Genomic DNA, 22,455 nt, shown 5'->3' with positions numbered 1-22,455 from the left:
ACATTCATAAGTATGGACATCTGGTAGACACAATATACAAGCTTTTGCAATATTTGACACAGAAGTGAGATTGGGTTTAAAATCACAATATACTATAATCATTACTAAAAACATATCTTCACAGATGGAATAGATACATATATACACAGCTATAAAATACAGTTATTAAAATCCTGTATACACCCTCTTTGACAATATTGTATGGGAATAGTTCAAAATTATTTTCAGAATTAAACATTACACGTTGGATATTTTTTTCAAATCACACAATGTTAGAGCCCACCTCCTTTCCCTTATGTAACCAAATATTTCTCGAATCACATATTTTTAAACATCTATCAACAGGACTGATATGGCAACAATTCCAGAGCAAAGTTTTTTATAAAAACTGTTCTTAAAAGAAATATCAGTGCCTGAATGTATAAGTGCAAGTGAAATCCTGCCTTGGTGCTTCACAGTGGAGTTTAATGGGAGTGACTGCCCTCTGCTGGCGGATTCTTGTCACTAACAGTCTTCATTCTGAAACATGTCACTAGATTCCAGTAGTGAATGTACACATTAGCCCGCGTTCACACCGAAGTACTTTTCCCCTTTAGTTCCGTTAGTACCCCTAATGTTGCGTTCACACCAAAAAGAGTACTGCCGGGAACTTTTACCCCCATTTGTAGTGCCTGGCTGCTAGAGAGGTGGTACTATCCTGGGGGGAAAAAGTACCCCAGTTCTGATTGGCTGGTAGAAGCTACTGAAGCCAGTCCCCAACTCCGGGGACTTCCGGCCGGGGACTCCGGGTGGCAGTATACGCCGTGAAGTTGTTTGCAGCCTGCCAGTAAACCCAAAGCAGAAGAAGACGAAGTGACGTCGGCGACTCATTTGCGTCACCTTCCCTTAGGGAAAAGTACTCCCGTGTGAACGCGATTGGTACTTAGTGCCCTGGGGTAATAAGTGCCGGCACTAAGTACTGCAAAGTACACGGTGTGAACGAAGCTAATGTGAACTATCATGTCATAAAATAAAAAACATTTAATACCAAGCAAAAATAAAGTGCTTGTTTCACTGTGTTTGTTCCCGCTGCTGCAGGTTGTGTTGATCCAGAAAAACTGCGGCCAAGACTCATGCAACTGCAGCTCGCTGAGCTCAGCGAGTTCACCGGCCAGGAAACAAACATGACTTCAGCAGGCTCTCTCCATATGGCTCCGTGCAGGAGAGCCTCACTGCAGTTTTTGATATGTCAGCACAGAATAAGTGTGCTCCTCTAACAGAAATATTGGCCTGGTGCTTCTCTGCCAGCACAGTCAGTCATCCGTGTAGTGCACCTCGTGTGGCCTGTTCAGACATCCCAAAAGCATCTTATTGCTGACCTGCTTTCCCAGCAAACATGACACAGAAGATCAATCTCCACTGAGAGAGCATTTGTTTGTGCACGATATTGCAAATTCTACGAAAAAACTGTATGCTTGTGAACAACTAAGATGCTTTTGGGAGCCTGTTTAGAAAGGGATCAATGTTTGCACTCAGGCCCGGTTCCAGAACAACATGACTGGGGGTGCATCTAAGATTACAGGGGGTGCAGCAGTAGTAGGTTTACGTGAGCAATAGTGGCCGGCAACAGCAATGAAAAATAGCATTGATGTTATGGTCCCCAATGAACAGATTATGGCATTTGTTATGTTTTGAAACAAAGCAAGTGAGAACCTTTCAAGTGTGTTAAAAGTGCAATCCTGAAATATTACATCCTGTCCAAAGTGGACTATGGCAAAGAAAAGCAAAAACGTTTCAAAACTTTACTGATAAAACAAATGAGAACATATTGTAAGTCAAGGCAAATATTATTTGAACCAGCTCATGGTTTGAAATGGCAAACATTGAAAGGCAAAAGTAATATTAAAACCATGGAGGCCTACTGAATCATCACCTTGGTCCCATAACTCTGGGAAGACAATATTTACTGTGCTTGAAAACTGGTATCACATCATCATGTGAGGTTGACTTTGTGACCTGGGGCCTCATTTATAAAGGGATATACGCTCCAAAAATGGCGTATATGGCGTACGGCAGTTTCTACGCAATGTTTGCGATTTATAAAATACTAACTTGACGGGAAAAAGTGCGGTCCTCCACGCAAACTCTAACTGCGTACGCACTAACCACAAAAACGGGAGAGACGAGAAACTGCGACACCGTTGGCAGAAGGAAGAATGGAGAGAAATATGTGGAAATAATACCATAAATAAAATGTTACCTCTCATCTATCATATATGAAGAATTCATTTTCAAACATTGATTAAAGCCAATTTCAAAATGATTTAACAAACGCCTGTTTGAGACTCCTCAGTGCACACAAAAACATAACTGGGAGAAATAAATAAATACGGATATGTTATTTAAAACCACCTCGAATATATTAATTTAATGTTATGAAATGTTTTCTCATAAATGATGCGGTAAGCAGGAGGACAGAATTACGTCTAAACTGGCCGTTTTGCATTTCTATAGGTTGTAGATACGAGCATGGTTTTATATAGCCTATATGTTTAATGCATGTTTAATCGTGTTTTATGCCGTTTGCCAACACTGATAAGTCGCTCGTAAAACACAGGAGGTATGGAAACTAAGTGCACCATATGTGGTAAATTGTACAGCTAATATAACACAACACATTAGTTGTATTTCCTTTAACTGGTGGAGATAGAGTTGCTGCGGAGGGGGGGGGGGGGGGGGGGGGTGAGATGCACAGGCTGCAGTGGAGACGCTGCGCACAGCTGATCGACAGCCGGGACACAAACCGCCAAATACAAAAACATAATTCAGATCCAGTCGTCATGACTCCAATCCGGAGGGATTCCCCTATCATTTCTTACAGTTTCTCATCAAGGGGGTGTCTCCTGTCCCCGGTACAAACACACTGCCTGAGGAAGGCTATGTGTATTCTTTTTGTCATTAACCTTTTTCGGGCCACTTATTTATTTATTTTGGTGACGATCATACTTGTCAACCCTCCCGATTTTCGTGGGATCGGGAGGGTGGGAGACTCTCGATTTCATTGCCCTCTCCCGGTTTCCTCCCGGGGTCATATATTTCTCCTGCATTTCTCCCGATTTCTGACAAAATCAGATTTACACACGACTGTTTCCACTCGGACTTTAATACAGCTACACCATTGTTTGGTTTCCATGGTAACACGTCTATTTAGTAGCGCGCGCAACTCAAAGTCTGAGAGGGTGAGACAGATATTCACAGAAAACAGGACAAGAATCGACAACTACTCTACTCTCTGCTCACTCCTTTCCTGTAAAATACAGGTCCCGCCCACACATATGCTCCACCAAGGACGGTGCTACAGGCCGCAAGGCAGTGCACTTACAACTACAATAAGCATGTTAATGTTAATATAACAGCTCCGGCGATCCACTAGCATCCCCCCTATCTTTTATTCTGTAGATTGTGTACATTACTTTTCACTTTACTGCTTGTTGCACTCCTGGTTAGAAGCTAGACTGCATTTCGTTGTCTCAGTACCTGTAATCTGTGCAATAACAATAGAGTTGAATCTAATCTTGAGCAGGAACAAATGTATTTACTTAGTACATATCTGACATGAACAATTAAACACATGTGTGCATTCTTTATAAATGCAAACCGAGTCAAGCCGACTCCGGAGGTGGCGGTATGCACCTTAAAGTTGTTTGCAATCTGCCAAAAAACCGAGAGAAGAAGAAGAAGAAGAAGAAGAAGAAGCCGACTCGGAGCTGTCCGACTTCAGGCGACCTTTTTGAGACCTCCCCCGGCTGCGATCGGCTATTCTCGTCTACTTTCGAGGCGAGCCGCAACGCGTCTCAAACAAGCCTATTGTCTGCAGTAGATGCAGTGTTGCTGGCGTTTAGTGATGGTTGCTTGAACAATTTTCGTATATCCATGATTATTATCCACAGATGTGTTTCTCTGCCGTGGAAGCACTTTGGAAATGATGCACGTGCAGCGGCGCAGGTCACGCGCACCTGACACAATTTGTGTTGTATTGTATTCTATTATTGTTGTTATATTTATAATATTTTTCGCTCCCTTCTCTTTTTGAATAGAGGGTGCATAACATTCAACTGGGGGTGCAATGCATGCCATGCACCCCCGTAGAACCGGGCCTGGGTGCACTGCATGACATCCTGGAAGGGTCTGTCACCTGCCTCATGGCTACGTTAGCTGGTACCTGCAAACAAAGAGGAAGCTGCATGAGGAGAGGTCTGCAGTGGAGAAAGCACTAATCCTTTGACCAAGTTTATGTAGCACCATATTAATACAATTCACTTTAAATAATACAAAAGTAAAATCGGTTTTGATCAGCAATATAGGCCTGGTTAAGTTATCATAGTGGCTTTAAGCATAGAGATGTAAACATCATTTAGGTAAAAGTGCAAAAATATTAACTTAAAACTATATTTATATATTTCAACTGCCAAAGTAAGTATTGACAGAGTCGCTTCTATGTTGCAGCTATAGGTGCTGGGTGGCCAATTCTATAATAATTATATTAATTATAACCTATTTGAAGTCAAAATTCTAATATCTAATTAATATATTATTTATTTATGCAAATCTGGATCTGTCAAAGTAAAACAGGTCTTCTCTGAAATGTAGTAAGAAGCAGGAAATGGAAATACTCAAGCAGTAAGTACATTCCGACACCTTCAGCTGTAATTCCTTGCGTGTGACTCAGATTTAATCACTTATCTTTTGTCCACGTTGCGGTGGTGAACCTGCAGAACGACTTTTCGCGTCTAATCTGATCTAAGTATAATGGATTATAACGTTTTAAAAACCGGTTTGAGCCATCTCGACTTTTTTCCCTCCAGACCAGGTCTTTCTATGAACACGCCTCTGTATTTCTGTGATTACTTACTCTCTGTGTTGGAAAGACAGCTGAGTCAGCTGCTCTTCCAAAGCGATGATCTTCAGCCCCATGTACCCAGACGCCAAGAGCAGCAGCATTATCCTGCAAACAGACAATAAAGACGTAAATGCCTTGGAATTTACACTCACAATGCAATTACAATGCACTTTTACCGTGGGCAGAAAGTGAGCAAACGGTCTCAGATGGTTTCATACTTAAGAGGCCTAACAAAAAGATAACAGTACATAGATTCTGTGTGAACAATGTGTTATAACATTTCTATAAATATCTCCAAGATTAAATTATTTTATTCTCCTGAGAGCTTGAGGCCAAGAGAGTCAATTTACCAAAATGTTTCTCTGTTCATCCATATTTAGTTGAACAATGTTTATTTTAGAGCCTATTAGTTATCTTTAAAAGTCCAAGCTTAAAGAATAAAAGTTCCTTGATCCTCAGCGGCCATCTTCTAACTTTTTCCTTAAATAGGTTTTACTAAACACTATTATTGAGATTATTTACTTCAGTAAAAGTAGCGAATTCGCATCATAAAAATACTTAATTACAAGTTAAAATAATATGATCAGTCCCCGACTAGACCTAAATATGGAGTGTGGACTGCTACTTGGTGAGGTCCCAGTTCACTTCCTGCCCTGCCGACCGTGGTGCCCTTGAGCAAGGCACTGGACACTCCCCCACCCCCCTCACTCCCATTGCTCCCCGGGCGCTGTACAATAGCTGCCCACTAGCTGCCCACTGCTCCTAGTACTAGACTCCTGGTACTAGGATGGGTTAAATGCAGAGAACACATTTCACTGTGTGTGTGCTCTGCATGTGTGACCATTAAAGAGGGTTTTATCCCTCCCATTCTATCTATCTATCTAAATGTATCTTAAGTGTGTGTTTAAAATTAATACTCACAGTAACACGAAGACATAGAAGAGAGCGCTGAGATCCCTGATTTCTCTGAGGAAGAAGAGTGGAACGACACTCTCAGCGATCCTCCAAATCCACTGTACTGCTGCTGGAGAGAGAAATCAGTTTGTTATTTTTTATTGGCAATGTCTATTATACCCTATGGGTAATAGATGATAAACTGACTGAACATTATCTAACAGCATAGTCAAAAAAAAGGTTTTTCTGTTTCGTTTTGAATAAAGCACTATGTGTATTAAGAGACAAGAAGAATTCTGTAATCCTCACTTATTTTGCAATAGTTTATCTACTGTGTTGATGAGACTTTTTATTAAGTTAGGACTTTTCAAACATGAAAAGATACAAACATTATTAGTTACATAAAGGCAAAAACTCAAAGAGAGCATGTCTACTGTTATTCATGTTCAAATAAGATATTCCCCTTGCTCTGTGTTAGTCATGTAATACAAATAAAAAGGGTTGTCAGTTTGAATTCTTTTTTTTCCTTCTGGAGTTGTGCATTATAATGAGTGGAAGAAATTACAAAAGAAAAATGGTGTGGGCCCCTACACACACCTGTGCCATCTCCCTCTGTGCTGTTCTGACTGGTGGAATTGCCTTTTGTAGGGACAACTGTGGGTTTTTCTCTGGAAGTTTTTCCTTGTACGATGTGAGGGTCTAAGGACAGAGGGTGTCGTATTGTCATACTGATATTCTGTACAAACTATGAAGTCCACTGAGACAAATTTAACATTTGTGATATTGGGCTATATAAATAAACATTGATTGATTGATTGATTGTAGATCCTGAAAGTCACCAATATACAGTACGTTGTATCATTCAGTGGCACGGTTAAGAACAGTTTCAATATCATCATGCTAAATAGAAAATGGCATTATTGGAAGGAGATTAACATTATTCTGCTACATACAAGAGCCAAACTAAGCAATATCAACCAGTGATGTTTACTCGTCACTTCTCCCTGTCATATGTTTCTCACCTTCACCTGACATGTGAGGAAGGTCGTTGTTGAGATAAATGCTGTCCTCGCTGCCACGATCAAGATCTATGCTGTCCTCCAAGCTGGAGTAACCGGAGGCCTGTAGACAAGGACAGAGAGGCTGAAGGTAAAAGACTTGTTGTGCATCATGAAACTCTTTGTTTGGTTGCATTAGATAAGCAGCGAACATACCACGTCATGGTCAGCTTCATTATCTGCAGAGGAGACATGAGGGCTGCCGTTCAAGTTCTTATCCTGTGTCAGACAAACACAGACTCATGAGCTTCAACTGAAAATGAAAGGTTTGACTGGTTTAATTTGATTCTTTGTAAGAAATGATGGAGGTTTAGAGTAGTTCCTACCTGTTCCTGTGAACAGACAGTTTGGAGGAGTTTATAACACATCTCACGGTTCCACAAAGACACAAAGGTGCACTAAAAAAGAAGACAAAGAGGCAGGAGAAAGGGTTAATCATGGCGCAAACGGAATTATGTTAGGACTACAGATGTTAATTAGCATTTTTGCTTACTAAATCATTTTTACATTTCATATTTAGCTGTCTTATTGGCTTCCATCTAACTTTCAACTGCACAATCAACTTTACATCTGTAAAAAAAACTATATTTGTATAGCTCAAAATTGCAATAAAGAAAGAAAGTGAAGCAAAATAATAAAAGACAGATGTATATGTTAAAGTGTGTATGCTGACCTTATCTCCATCAGCAGTTTGGATAGACAACATGGATAAACCTGAGTTGTGTTTCTTTATCCTAGAGACGCTCGACGCAGGAATCACAACCTGCAATATGTAGACATATTTGATTCTTGTTGCCTTTACAGCCTTAAAGAGGACATTGCAGTTGTTTTAAAACCTAATCTCTGGTTGACCTGAACTATGGATGATTATGGTAATTCCCAGGATAACAAATGTTAATGTTGACTGTTCCTTCTACAACAGTGAAATATTACTCAAAATTAAACACATGTTGTCTTAATTGGACTGACTTTTTCGTGAACAAATTCAGAAAACCCAAGTGGTGCCACCATTTTTAGGACAGTTCAGTGTTAACGTGTGAATAACGCTATATTTAAATAAGTCTGAGCACGTTACCTTGGTTTCTTTGAGCAGCACTGACGAGTGGAAACACACATAGTTCTCAGATACATAGAGTTTTCCATGATACAGCACCTCCTTCTGCAAGGCACAGGAGAATGCTACAATAGACACAAAGATATTTGTAGAAAGATAAGTGTTTCTCCAATTTAAAAACAACCCAGCAGTGTCACCTTGACAACCGACATGCCTGCAGAATCATGTACTAAAGTGTTTCAGTTTCCCATTCTTCGTGCATCACTTGGCAAACAAAGTATGGGCCAGCACTTAATCACACAGCGGGGACAAAGTGAAAAAAGGTCACAGCGTGATGTAATTTCCATAATCAATATCCAGGAACAAGTAACAGACTCACTGTGTGTAAGGTTCTCCTTCTCAGGGATGTCTGGGAACATTTTGTGGAAGGTTTTGTTGTGCTTCAGGAAGCTCTGTGGGGAAAAATTTGCAGTGAGGGATGTATGTGAATAAAAAACAGTATAACAAGCAGGTTTGGTGTTTTAAATCCCTACTTAGTAGCAGCGAAAACAAGTTGACAGTGACATATCATCAGCTCTGTAGTTGATATGGCAAACTTGTGAGTAATTGCTCATTTGCATGTCTAGCTACGTTATCTGTCTGTCTCTGTGTCCGTCTGCTGTTTGGCACAATGCTTGTAATGTAAAGTGGATTTGAATGTACAGGTATGACTTAGTGACATTTAGTGGTGAGGTTGCAGATTGCAACCCTCTGCTCATCCTTCCCTTTCTAAGCAGTGAGTGCAAAACAGTGGTATCTTTTCAGGATCTTAACCTTGCTTATGTTCCAGTTAGTATATTGTAACATGTGTATATAAAACATGGTTGTTGCAGGCAACAGGAAGAAGAAGGATGTGAAGCGGACTTACAATGTTGCTGATAAAGCCATCTGTTCGATCGATGTTATCCTCTTCTGTGATAGGATCCCTGATGACACAAACAGGAAACATGCACCAAAACAAAAAATCAGATAACATAACAGGACTTTTTCGAGTTACAAGTATAACATTTACGATTTGCTCTTAATCCGTGAGTAGTGTTACTTGAAAGCAGAATATACCTGATGTACATGTTGGAGTTGATGCTGTGTTTTAGCTCCTGGATGTCCAGTGGGGCCTCATACCGAGTGTAGCTGTGGCTAGATTTCTTACTGCTAAACCTGTTGCTGCCTCTTCTTCCGCCAAGGAGACCCAATTTGTCCAGGTTACTGTCCCAGGAGAGCAGGAGTTAAATGTCAGACAGATGCAGCTTTTATGTGACGCACACAGGTGGAACAAACATAGAACATAAAATAAAGATAAAACGCAAATGGGTACACATGTTGGTTTTTCAGACTTCACAGAGATAACAACCCTTGCAGAATGATGGTAAACATATCCTAATGTTCACTCACACTGTTTTCATCAGGTAGAGTCTGATCTTCCACAGTAAATGCAGTCAATTTCCACAGATATAATAGAAATAATGACATAACACATCCACAGAGTGTAACAGAGTACAATGGTAGAAGAAGTGAATAAACTGTTCTTGTTTGTTTCTACATCCAATCTACTATCTCAGTTTGAGAAGTTATTTTATATCAAAGTTAAACTAGCTCCAAAGTCCAAACTTCTTTTTTTTTAATACCAGCTGTATTGACTTTCTGCCAATGCCTGGGCTAATTGTCATCTGTTTAGAAGTGAAGTTAATCTGCAGTCTCACAGCAACAGCAGGGATCTCCAGAGAGTGGTTTCCCTTTTGTAAACCAGCAGCTACTTTCACTGGAGATATCAGTGTGCACGGCTGGTGCTTAAAGTGTATATATTTATATATATACAAATATTCTACAAAGAATTGAGGACAGCTTGAACAAAGTACAAGAGAAGTGTTTCCCTTTGGAACAACACAAAAGGGACTGAAGGAACATAAAATAATAAGAGCAAGATAGGGAAAAATATGTATGTACTCACGCAGAGCTGTCCAGTGAGAAACGCCTGTCTTTAAGACTCATGGTGCAAGATAAATACTTCCAACTTGCACACTTGCACAGATTCAAACACATGCACAGACGCAGTGAAATACTTTCCCTATTGTCTTTGCCTCTCCCTCTTTTCAAAACGAATTGAAGTGAGATTCTAAGCTTTGTTTCCTATGAGTAAAGAAACAAAAGGTGATGACAGCCTACTTTTAAGAATGGCCTCCTACTGTTAAGTCTACCAATCAGCTGTGAGGGGTGGGGATTCTCACAGAAACTTAACCAATCGATGAAGGTATGGCTAAGAGGCCTCACCTTTTTTGTTCCTCATGGAAAGGTGCTATGGGTGGTGCTACTTACCCTGACCTCTTGACACACAGACGCACACCTGTAAACACATGCCCAGAGGTATGCAGAGAGCATCATCACAGCCACAACAATGTCTCCTGACAGCTAACCTGCTCAGCCTGCACAGATACAGATCACAGGAGGAATGATGCTCTGATGTATCACACGGCATGACCAAGCAAAAACATAAATCCACAAACTTTCATTCAAAATGCTTTGAAACTTTGAAATAAGCTTGGTCCTTGGCAAACAAGGATACATGAAATAAATGCATCACATGCTCAGACTTCTTAGCATGCACACCTTACGCAGCGTCCACACAGCTGCGTGCGTTGAAGCTTGCCGGTGAGCTTGTCTGAAACTCGACCAACAACCAATCACATGAATCTCCCGCCCCGGACACACAAGCACGCGGTTTGATTGGCTAGAGCTTGTACTGGCATATGATTTGATTGGCTGACGCTTCAGCCGAAGCTTCAAAAGTTTTGAAGCGAGCAATGCGAGCAAAGCGAAGCAACGCTCCCACAATGCAGTTCGGCAAAGTGTGACGTCACCCCATTCAAAGTGAATGGGCAAAAGCGTTGAAGCTTCAACGCACCCCGCCATGTGGACGGGCCGTTGGAGAGAAACAAATTCAATTCTTGAAGTTTAGCTCGGATGATGGCGCGTATCGAACTGTTCTGATATTCCGACTCTGTAGCTTGTTGTCTTCCTTGCTATGATTGTAAAGTCATGTTGTTTGTATTTTACAACGTTATGTTCATGAGTTATTGACCCGCGAAATTCGAATCTGTCAATAAACATGTCCCCTCGCTCTGAGCGTTCTCTTGAGGTGTCTTTCACTTATGTGAAACCCGTGCCTATTGCCAAGCACTGATGTTATACCTTTATATTTAAGGACAAGCTCAAAGTAAAAATCGATGATCCGCTCCATTGTTGTGGTTTCTGTGTTGCCGAACTGACCAGGAAGTACATTGAGCTAAATGAAAAGTTTTGCGAGATCTCGCAAAAGTATTGCGATATCTCGTAAAGGTTTTGCGAGGTCTCGCAAAACATTTTTATTTTATTTTTTTCAAATAATTGTTTTCTTCTTCTCCATGCGCCCTAGGGGGCTCCGTGCCTAGGGGCTCCGTAGTACGGGCGAAGCAGCAAAGTCAGTCCCATTTATTTTATACTACGATGATAAAAGAAAGCTTTTTCAATGAAATCGCCAAAATCTTTAAAAAATGATTTAAGGGTCCAATGTCATGCTTTTCTGGTTATTACCTGTCCCCTTGTGTGTTATGAAGGTTTTTATGCATGTAAACGGTCTGCAGAGTGAAAAACCCTCAAGTACACCCTGTGTTTTGGTGTTAACGCGCCTATTGAAGTCTCCCGTTTGGGAACATTAGGCACGTTCACACAAAGTACTTTTCCCACAAAGGTTCCTGAGAACTACGATTTAGTTGCGTTCACACCAAAAAGTCCCAGGAACTAAATTAGTTCTAGAGAACCTTTTTTACCCCCTTTTCAGTCCATGCTAGAGAGCAGGGACTTTCGTGGGAGAAAAAGGTTCCTGTGTCTGATTGGCTGGGCGGAATGCAAACCACGCCCCGTCAAACTCCCAAAAACTTTTGTGAAGCCGCCATTTTATTATCCTCGCATTGCATTATTAGCATTAGCATTAGCCAATGCAGAAACGCAGAGAGACTAACTTATGACAACACAAAATAAAACATGGGAGCGGTGGAGATGAGGTGTCGGCGTTCTGGCCGTTTACTCTGGCCGTTTACTCTGGCCGTTTACTCTGGCCGTTTACTCTGGCCGTTTACTCGGAAGGCTTCAGTAGAAGCTGCTGGGAGTCCCAGCAGCTTCTACCGAAGCCAGTCCCTAACTCCGGGGACTTCCAGCCAGGGATTTTGGGCGGCAGTATACGCCGTGAAGTTGTTTGCGGCCTGCCAGTAAACCCAAGGCAGAAGAAGAAGAAGTGACGTCAGCGGCTTCATTTGCCTAATCCACCCCCAGGAACTAATTTCCGGTGTGAACGAGATCTGTACTTAGTTCATGAGAACTAAACAGTTCTCAGGAACCTTTGTGGGAAAAGTACTTGGTGTGAACGCGCCTATTGGTTTCGCAGTTACGTACAAGGATGACGGACAAAGACAGGTGGACCGAACCAAAGCTGTTTGTCGGCATTGTTCAACTAAAACTGGTTACGCCGCGGCTGGCAATACATCAAACTTACACAGTGCACACTCATTTGAAAAGGCATCACCCGAACGTGAATATCACCGGTACCAAAAGAAAAAAAACGGAAGTGCAAACCCAACTCCCGCTAGCATTTAAGCCTCCACCACTCGCAAAAAGTTTAGACCGAGCCAAAGCCATTACAAACGCCAAATATCCTTATGTTGCCATGTTAGCAAAACGCTACCTGGCTGTATCTGCTACCTCTGTCCCTAGCGAGAGGGTGTTCTCCACAGCAGGAGACATTGTTAGTGCCAGCAGATCTGCCCTTTCGGCAAGCAATGTGGACAAGTTCATTTTTCTTAAAAAAAACATGAAAATACAATGACAAGCAAGTCATAATGTCAAACTGGCTGCTTAGGTAAGAGTACAGTACAGTTCAAATACAGATTATTTCAGTTCATCGAAATGCTGCACCTTAATGTTTATTTTATGATATTTTGTATTTATTTGAGTGAATATTCACAGTTTAATAATAATTAAAAACCCAAAACTAATAGTTTATGTTTTGTGAGTACTAGTAGTCAGGACCGTATCCAGGATTTCCTAAATACCGAGGTCCAAATATGTTAGGGGGGTTCGGGATTTTCATGATCTAGTTAGGTGCTTTTTAAGTCCTGTGGGGGATCACACATTGGATAATATATTGATTTCAAACCATGTCAGTGGGCTGAAAATGTCAGCATAAATTATTTTTGAAAATGTAATACATGAGAATCAGTTGATTGTTACTATTAATGATCTGGACAAGCATTAGAGGCTAAAATGGTCACAAAACATTGTCAACATTCATTTTCCATGTCTCTCTCCTTTCCATAACCTGCAGCCTCTCTTCCATCTTCTTTAGTCTCATTGTCTTCTTCCTGTTCATTACTCTCTCTGCCCTCTACTCTTTCTCTTTGTTCAATCTCTCCCTCGTTGTTCACTTTTTGCTGCTCCTCACTTTTCGCTCCTGCCAGTGAATTCAAAGCAATTCAGCAATTTAGTTCATTTCACTTGTTTGTTTGCATTCTTTTTTTTAACTTTAAATCAGTTTTCTTTGATTCTCAAAAGAGAACAAAGATGTAAGCAAATTGTGTTTTATACAATTGTATGTTATTATGACATCATAACTGCAATCGATGTATGTTGTTTTACAAGTATGCCTATTGTCTATATTGTAAACAAGACCATTGTTATAGATAAATATATGGATATATGGATAGATAGATAGATAGATAGATAGATGGATAGATAGATAGATGGATAAATACATAGATAGATGGGGTTATTAAGCCTACATTATTTTGTGTGACTGAACCTGCAGTTCCTCCCTGATTTCCATCACTTTGTCTCTCTGCCTCTCCTGTCTCTTCCTTACCAAAGCTGAGCTTCGACTGACGTAGTCTTTTCATTATATCTGAGTCCGTGTAAAAAGAAAACAATACAATGTTATATCTCCAATGTTTTACTCAAATTGAAATGAAAGAAAAGCATTACAACGTTTGTTAAAAGGTAATCCTTCTAACATTGGATGAATGTAATTAACTTTAGCTCTCTAGTTTATTCACGCAATTTAAACCAAAGTATAGCCTATAACTGCAATATAAGTTAGTGTGCATGTTGTCGGACGTCCACTGACTAACGTAGAGCGTTTACACAGGATCTGCTGGTCCTATACTGATACTTGATACATGTCGTCTTCTTCTGTTTGCTTTAATCGAGGCTACGTAGTTATGCAGCGCCCCCATCGTCAGTAAATGGAAGTACTACAAAGAACCCCGTTTAGTGCAATTATTTCACAAGTTTTCTTATATACATACACAGCTCGAAAAAAATTACCGAGGTCCGAACCTCGGTGACCTAAATGGCAGATACGGCCATGCTAGTAGTAACGTTCAAATACAGATTATTTCATTTCATCGAAATGCTGCACCTTAATGTTTATTTTATTATGTTTTGTATTTATTTGAGTGAATACATTATTTACAGTTTAATAATAAAAAAAATAATAAAAAAATCTTTGACAATCCACTAGCACAGTGTTTCTCAAACTTTTTCATACCAGTGCGGAAAACTGAAATTAATTCACTAGCACCCCCCCCGCCCCCCGTCGACAGGGGGTCGCCAGTCTCTGGCACTGTTATTTTGGGGGTCACGGGCTGAAAAGTTTGGGAACCCCTGCCCTAGAGGGTGTTAGGTACACTCCCAACTCATAAAAATAGCACTTTACCACTGCACCCTGTCTAATCTCAGATGCACCCCGAGTCATTTTGTTCTGGAACCGGGCCTGGCTCAGGATGAGTTTCTCATCCTGTTCTCCTGTATCGCCGAGACGCCGACTTGGAAAGCCTGTCTGCTCCTGCAGCAGCTCAGCTGCGAGCAACAACGAGCCTCTCTCAGCCAATCGGAGCACACTGGTCTCACAGGGAGGGGGGGCAGGAGCTCCAACAAGCCGTTTAGGGCAGAGAGTGAATACCGGTGAATACACATACTTTACAGAGATGCTGTATGAGAAACCAATGTGAGTTTTGAAAATGGCACAGTATAAATCTTTTTTAGTATACCTCAACAATGGAATTATGATCAGTAGAAATGGCCAGGACATGGGACCTTTAAATCAACCATAATGAAGTGTTGAATTATATGGATTAATTTATGGCAGATGGTATTCGCACCTGGGTCACTTTAGTGAACAATGCTATTTGCAGCTGGGATGAATACAGCCACATTAGGTATTTACACCCTGGTAGCAACCAGGTATCATAGCAGACAGTGGTCTTTTTTTTGTAAAGGGTATATTTTGTGTATCATGTACCTTTTACACTTGAATCCTTCATACCAAAGGCACACTGTCTCTGAAAAGACATTCTCAACTCCAATTTCGATGTGACTTTTGGAGCATGCCTTGGAACTTAGTAGCCTAATTCCTCGCTTTACGGCATTGTATGACAAGTTGAGGTGGGTAAGGGGGTTTGGGGCTGGGTGGCTGTAGATAGCCCAATACCTGTGGTGTAGCTATTGTCACCCGGAAGCAAATAAACACTTGGGGTTCATTTAACCACAAATATTGCACATTGTTTTTCAGAATTTCTGTGCTTGGTGCAACAGCAGTTCAGGGTCACATTGACCATTGTGCGTGTGGTTGGTATGTATCGTCATCATATGAAGTTGAGGGAAAATGAAAGAGTATACCAGCATAAAAAACTAAAGTTTCCTTTTGAGCATCGAGTTACGAAGCCTGACTCGACATATCTTAAGAAGGAAATATTTCCGGTTGGTCATGAAAATATAAAAATGATCATAACTGAATTATCTAGTGATTGACATAAGAATTATGCTCTTTCTTTTCCCTTTTTTTACTTATAAAAAGTACAACTGTGCATTTGGCTTTGTTAGATTTTGAGGAGGTTCGAGTTGAAAGGGTTAGTCAATCAGTCTCTATATAAACAGACAGATCATAGTCAGAAACAAAAGGGAGGATCCTGTGTATGTGAACTTTGCACGGACAGCAACTCTTATATAACTTGCAGGTGTTACTGAAAAGTAATAAAATGCAGAGCTTTTCAGGGATCAGATCTATCCAGTGTGAGTTTCATTTTTAGTCAGTCACAGCTGATTTCACCTCTTCACATATGGGTGTGTGCCGGGCTGTTATGGAAAGCCAAAAGTGCCATAATACGGGGGTGAAAAAACGCGCGAACATACGGGGAGGTCCGTTTTTTCGCGCGAAAAAACGCGCGAACATACGGGGAGGTCCGTTTTTTCGCGCGAAAAAACGGGCCAATATACGTGCGAATGTTCGCGCGGTTTTTTATATGATAATGAGCCCCTCCTTCTGATTTCCTTAGCCAATAAGTTCAAAGTGTCTGTAACCAATCAGTGAAGGGTAAAGCCAGACCAAAACAATCTGTAGATGAAAAGTTCCTGACATGGTGAGGCTGTGCTGTAAATTGTGCATTATTCCAGATTCAGGGGACTAAGTATTAATTTGCCTTTGAATATAATAAATATATCAATCAATATATCAATATAACCTGCCTTCATTGTTTTTTTTAAATAAAATGGCATTACCCTTTTCCTTAAACCTCTGGAGTGTGAAGTGAAGGTATTTTCTCAATTTTTAGATGTCTCCTTAAATCCACTTTTAAATGTACTTCTTATAACATGGCATGGTGTTACATGTCAAAATGTTCAGTAGTCTCTGGTGTTGCTAGAAATGCAAATTCACTCACCTTAGAGCACTGTCTTATGAGAAACCTAGCTTAGAAATCCGATTTTTGGAAAACTTCAAAACTGTTGTGAAACACATATGTACTCATGTCATCCATTTTTTTTGGTGTTTCAGATTTTGTTCACCAAAGTCTTTGGTTCACAAAAGTAGTGAAATATATCAATTACACTATAAGCCTATATAAAAGTGTTGTTCATGTCTAAAATGAAAATGTGTAAATTGTAATTTAGAGTAAAATATTTCCATCCCTCTACTTTCACCACAGAAAAGTTACATCAGGACTGAATAATGACTTCATATTCCATACCAAGGTTTATGTGATGTGTACAAATACAAATTCAGCATTTCAACTTTATTTTTCAACCAACTATTTATGTTAACATATGAAACTGTAAAATCTCAATATTTCCAATATCAGAACTTTTTCAACCAACTATTCATTATAAATGTAAAGACAGGGGGTCTTTGTCCATGGTCTTTGTCTGTCTTCCAAGACAGTGGGTCTGGCTGCTGTGTAGGTGGGGCTGATGGTGCATGGCCTGCTGGTGGCTGTGTCGGAGGGAGGTAGGTGGGATTGTCCCGGGTTGATGCTGGTGGCTGGATTGGAGGTACGTCTGCTAGGCGAGACTTCTTTGCTGGCTGGGTTGATCGCGATGGCTGTGGTGGAGGCCTTTGTACCGAGGTGTATCTTGATCTTGTGGCAGGGACAGATGGAGGCCGCTGTAGTGATGCTGGTCCTTTGGTCCTCGGTGGTGATGGCTCTGGTGAAGGCCCTTGAGCAACGGTAGATCTTGACCTTGGTGCAGGCACAGATGGAGGTTCTTTCTCCTAGGCCCAGGCAGCTGTGAAATCTGAAAGAAATATAGGACAATAATTACTACTAAGTTCATTCAAATAAAGTTCAAGTGGAATGTTTCTAAAGCACAAATAACAATGCACAACTAAAAATAAAATGGAGAGGCGGGACAGGAGTCTCTCTCTTACACAGGTATTTTCCAGTTATTTCCCATTCAATATAAAGTCACAGACACAAATATAACTACATCTATAGGTGTGTATGTGTGGGACGAATACAAGTTGATGTTATTCATCTACACATGTTACCTCACTTTTACACACAGAAATCACTTTTACACAGAGTAAACGTTTACTAACGGAGAGTCTATTTTGTCACAAGAGAAAGTTCATGACTATCGATAAGAATACAAACAATACCTATGTGGGATTCACCATCAAAAAGTTTGTTCTCTTTTATCCTCCTAATGACACGCTCTACATGAACCCTCAGTCTGGCAATGGCCTGTGTCTCCCTCACCTCATAGGCTGGCATTTGCTTCTGCTTTGACAGAAAAGGTGGGCAGTACACCTTGCATTTGCAGCAATCGCTGATCAGGAAGCTCTTATCTACCATCACTGCTATGTTTTCAGTCAACAACGCAGCTATTCCAGATTGTTTGAAAATCTCCTTGTCGCTGACAGAACCACCATACAGACTGGAAACAAATGTCACTGCACCATGTGGGGCTATGCCAACCAGGGCTTTCATGGTGCAGTGAGATTTCTATGTAGAATACATTTCACTTTGGAGGAGGAGTGAGGATGGTGTTTGACACCTCAGCTCTGTGCAATCCAGGATCACCTGTGTGTCTGGGAAATCTTTGAATGCCTCTGGGAGGTGGGCTTGAACTTCTGCAGGTGTAAGCCAGATGCACTGTGACCCCAATAAAGTTGTAAGAAAACTTGTCCATGTTGCAATGATGCGGCTCACAGTGGACTGGTGTACGTTGAAGCGGTTTGCAAGGTCCCTCTCTTTCAAACCCACCGAAAGGGAAGCATAGAAAAAGGAAGAACTCGTCAATTGGCTGAAGCAGCTGTCTCTGGAAGATAAAAACAAAAAAAGGTTACTATATTAATGTCATGAGTGTAGCACACTATGGGAAAAACATTAAGTTGTTTTAGTTCTCTGATGTATTCAAAAAGGATTGAGTACTTTAGCCTTTTAGCCTACACAAAAGCAATGAAATGTCGGAGAGACATTTTCCCTTCAGTTTGTGTTTAGATTGTGTGTTAAAAGAAACGTAACCTACCGTTGATGGACGTGCGTGTGTAACCACTTCTTCATTACTCTTGGCAGTTGATATCGCTCTAGTAACACAAACCATTTAATGAATTGAAGGCTCAATTAAAAACCAGAAGGCCATCAGGTGGTTATAGCTCGGGAATCTGTACACAAAAGACACATGTCAGTCATTAATTGACAGTAAATACAATCGTGTTAACTGTAACACATGGGCTAATGCTTTCCTCTTGTTTGCTATAATACATTACAATTCAAATAGACTGAGTAAGAAGGCACTAGGTGCAGGTATAGTAATCTACAGCAGTAAAATGTAGCAACTACATTAGCAGCAGTAATAATAATCTAAAACATACAGGGAACATTTTACACACAATGACTACGTTTACTCTTCATTCTTACGTGTGCAACTGGGGGAAACGCATTGGATATTGACATACTTTTACTTTGGTAAGGTTTTGAAGATTTCCACTTGTAGTAAAATATTATCAGTATGTTGTTAGTATTAATATGTTTTACTCCACCACATTTAGTTAACCTTCATAGTTTCTAGTTACTTTTTATATATGAAAACACAGGATTTATGATTCTACATGTTCAGTTCAGGAGTATTTTAAAACCATAGTATTTGTACTTATACTTCAGTTAAGTTGAGTACTTATTCCAACACTGCATGCATATAGTCAGCGGTCACACGGCAGGTAAACAGGATTCTTTATAAGCTAACCCATCTCAAAAACTTGGATAGAATTTAGCCAAAACATTACCTTGTATAGAATCGGATGTTGTCGTCGGAGCCAGCAAACCTCTGTTAGCAAAACTCTCGCTGGACTCTTAACTCCTGCAGTTGCTTCTGCAGATCCTCCACTGTTTTGGAGTTGTCTTCTGCAGCTTGAGAGGACATGTCCAGTGAAGCTGCTTCTGGGTCTATCCGCCTCATGCTGTCCCGCACTCTGCGTCTCTGTATCCACATCTGCTGGGCCTGCAGCTGTGCCCTGACAGATTCAGGGCCAATCTGGTTATTCCCAGCCACTATCTCCTTGATGAGGTCGTCTAGTGTAGCATCTGAGATGGTGGAGTATGTCCCAGAGCGCAGCATGTGGAACTGCCTGAAAAATAAACATGTTTTAAATATATGAGACCTACGGTATTCAGATTTACTTTACAACATGCATAGTGTAACATGGCTACAACCCCTCCTTGGGATGTTTACAATAAATTGAGACAAGATGGCACTTCCAATGTTGAAGACATTGCTACATACCTCAATCGCCGTCTCACTGTGCGCAGAGATACTTTTAATATCTGTGCCATCTTTGTTGCTGTAAAACCACAGCTCCTCAAAAAAGAGATTTGCTCTCTGGAAATGCTGAATTGTGGGGGACCTCGACCACCCAACAAAATGAGTGGGGCGTGGTAGCCAGAATGACCTGCAACAACAGCAAAACATTAGATTACATTTATTGTCATTGTTGTAAAAGCAACGCATTTATGCCGTTGTGCCAGAAACGCACACAATGCGTCTATTTTATTGTCATTGCCCAGCCTAAAGATACTTTAAAAAAAAATGAAATGCAGTTTGGCATTAAACCAGTGGACATGCAATACACTATAGTTGTAGTATACAGTAAGAACAAAAGCATAAATGTGTATGGGCATAGAGATACATAGTTGCAGTCTGTGTCTTCCAACCCTGAAGACAGAGACTCCCCCTCTGGCACCCTTTCAATGTCCTCATTCACACGTTTGATGATACGTGGTGTACTACAGATGGCCAGACTGCCCTCGACGGGGGAGGGGGAATAGCGTCTCCTCTACTGTGGCAGGATATAAAGGTGGAATTTGGAGTAAAGTTTTAAGTGGACAACTCGAGACTCAGAGCGTCTCACCAGAATGTTGTAATTAATAGCTGGCAACTACAGATTAAAAAAGGTGTTTATATTGATATTACCCATATTTAAAACAAATAATTACTTTAAAATGTATTGGCCTGTTGGACACTTAGTACTCAACAATACTAGCACTGGTTTATCAACGAAAGCCTATGCTAAAGTGAACAATTATCACATCGACCTACCTTGTTGTGCGGGTGTGGTAGGCCAAGATCTCCGGACTTCAAGTATATATTCCCGAAGGTCCTGAAGTAAAAGATCAGCTGTAGGGACGTTAATTAGCCTGCCCCGTGACCACTCGAGGCTCCTTTCCATGGTTTCTAACCTGCCAGTAAACGGTTTGGTGAAATAGGGGAGAAGACAGAATTTGTAAGTGTGAAAGATCTCACACAACCTCAGTTTACGTTACATGCAAAAACAAACTACATTCCTTTGTGTTGGTAGTAGCGATAGGCTTGGCCCTTACCTCGTTACTGTGGATTGTAACACGGCATGACCGGCATCATCTGTTTGGAGAAGTCTTGTGCAGTCATTTATTGTCCTTTTGCAACGCAAGATGAAGTTTCTCGTGGACATTTTTCCGGCTACTGCTACTGCTGCTGCATGCTTATAGAGAGGCGAAGTCCCTCCCTTTCCGGTTGAGCTCCATGGGACCTTATTTCGGAAAAGGTATGTATTGAAGTCAATGGAGAGAGAAAGATTATCTTTCGATCCCGTTTGAATTGAACCACAAATTACACATATGATTTTTGTCAATTTAAAAGATAATTTTGCAAGTCAAAAAAATTGAAATGTGTCGTAAAACTGTGAAGTAACACTTTTTTTTTGCCTGAAACCAGTCAATGACCTACATCTCCCGTCGCGCACCACACACCAAGACGGCCGTCACGTTGGCACATTTCACTTCTTTCTAGTTGCGTATTTTTCATAGTCTTATATTTCAACAGTTTTACGACAAACTGAGTTTTTTGACATGGAAGTGATTGTTTAAGATGACAAACATCATAAGTGTAATTCGTGGCACAATTCAAACGGGATCAAAAGATAAGTTTTCTCTCAAGATATATTGCCTGATCTTTTCCCTAACAGCCCTGATACCGAAAATTCATGGTATTTTTCTTTCTTCAGTGTCTGGAAAAGCACAATTATGTTGTTTTTCCGGTTTTGTAGACAACGAAAAAAGTAAACAATCCTTCCTTTCTAAAACAGAACAAAGAACACAAAAATGATGCAACGTGCAATTGCAATTGCACTGAAGAGAAACATTCAAATTCAATTTTTTTTTTTTTAATAAATTAATACATCTGAGGCTGATCAATTCCCATTTATTTGAAACATGAACGCAGGCGACAGGCTACCACCTTAAACAACTGGAGAACAGACAGCTGTTGCCAAGCAGTTGGGACAATTAAGGTGAAGCAGACCTTGGAATACTTTGCATTTATACAAAGATTGTAAGTGAATGAAAAGAGATAACACAAAAAAACGTTTCCTTTCCGAGACTCGAGCCCGGCCCTCCCGGATATTAGACCCTTTGACCGTTAGTCTACAAGCAGATAGTGGATAGATTTAGTTTGAAAGATATAACTGGAGTCCACCCACGCAGCGTCGAAGTGCGCATATTTTAGATATTTAATCATATATTTTCTAATATAAGGGGTAGAACTATGATTCAGATAACCGCATAAATATGTGGGCACATTTTCAATGTATATTGTCTTGTATAAATTAAGTTATACTCTCGAAGGCATGTTTATGTTAAATATTGTATATCATTACAAACAGCAGAGGGCAGTATAGGACACGGAAAGGCCTCAGTGGG

The 22,455-nt window shown here is 40.6% G+C and overlaps 2 protein-coding genes across 3 annotated transcripts; both read right to left on the bottom strand.

Moving 5' to 3' along the window:
• Positions 1–3,036: 3,036 nt before the first annotated feature.
• On the bottom strand, positions 3,037–10,266 carry LOC307019587 (uncharacterized protein). Its single transcript, XM_079650594.1, has 13 exons — positions 9,873–10,266; positions 8,984–9,130; positions 8,793–8,850; positions 8,265–8,337; positions 7,907–8,010; positions 7,505–7,594; positions 7,158–7,229; positions 6,988–7,050; positions 6,796–6,895; positions 6,371–6,472; positions 5,801–5,903; positions 4,892–4,984; positions 3,037–4,201 (listed from the first exon to the last, which is right to left on the bottom strand). The coding sequence occupies exons 1-13, from the start codon at positions 9,962–9,964 to the stop codon at positions 4,186–4,188; spliced, it is 1,113 nt and encodes a 370-aa protein (XP_079506720.1). The 5' UTR covers positions 9,965–10,266; the 3' UTR covers positions 3,037–4,185.
• Positions 10,267–18,491: 8,225 nt separating this feature from the next.
• On the bottom strand, positions 18,492–21,855 carry LOC307019332 (uncharacterized protein). Of its 2 annotated transcripts, XR_013802633.1 has the most exons (6): positions 21,100–21,855; positions 20,819–20,958; positions 20,006–20,171; positions 19,509–19,850; positions 18,752–18,887; positions 18,492–18,541 (listed from the first exon to the last, which is right to left on the bottom strand). XR_013802633.1 is itself a non-coding variant. In XM_079650132.1 (5 exons), the coding sequence occupies exons 1-4, from the start codon at positions 21,207–21,209 to the stop codon at positions 19,553–19,555; spliced, it is 714 nt and encodes a 237-aa protein (XP_079506258.1). In that variant the 5' UTR covers positions 21,210–21,855; the 3' UTR covers positions 18,713–18,887; positions 19,509–19,552. The 2 variants fall into 2 exon arrangements, 1 of the variants encoding a protein (XP_079506258.1); XM_079650132.1 differs by lacking the exon at positions 18,492–18,541 and having other exon boundaries at positions 18,713–18,887.
• Between the last annotated feature and the right edge of the window lie 600 nt (positions 21,856–22,455).

The sequence above is a fragment of the Notothenia rossii genome (assembly GCF_949606895.1).
Source record: "Notothenia rossii genome assembly, chromosome: 9".
Lineage (NCBI taxonomy): Eukaryota > Metazoa > Chordata > Actinopteri > Perciformes > Nototheniidae > Notothenia > Notothenia rossii.
Note: the sequence above shows the minus strand (reverse complement) of the source record. Positions and strands in the feature narration are given on the sequence as shown.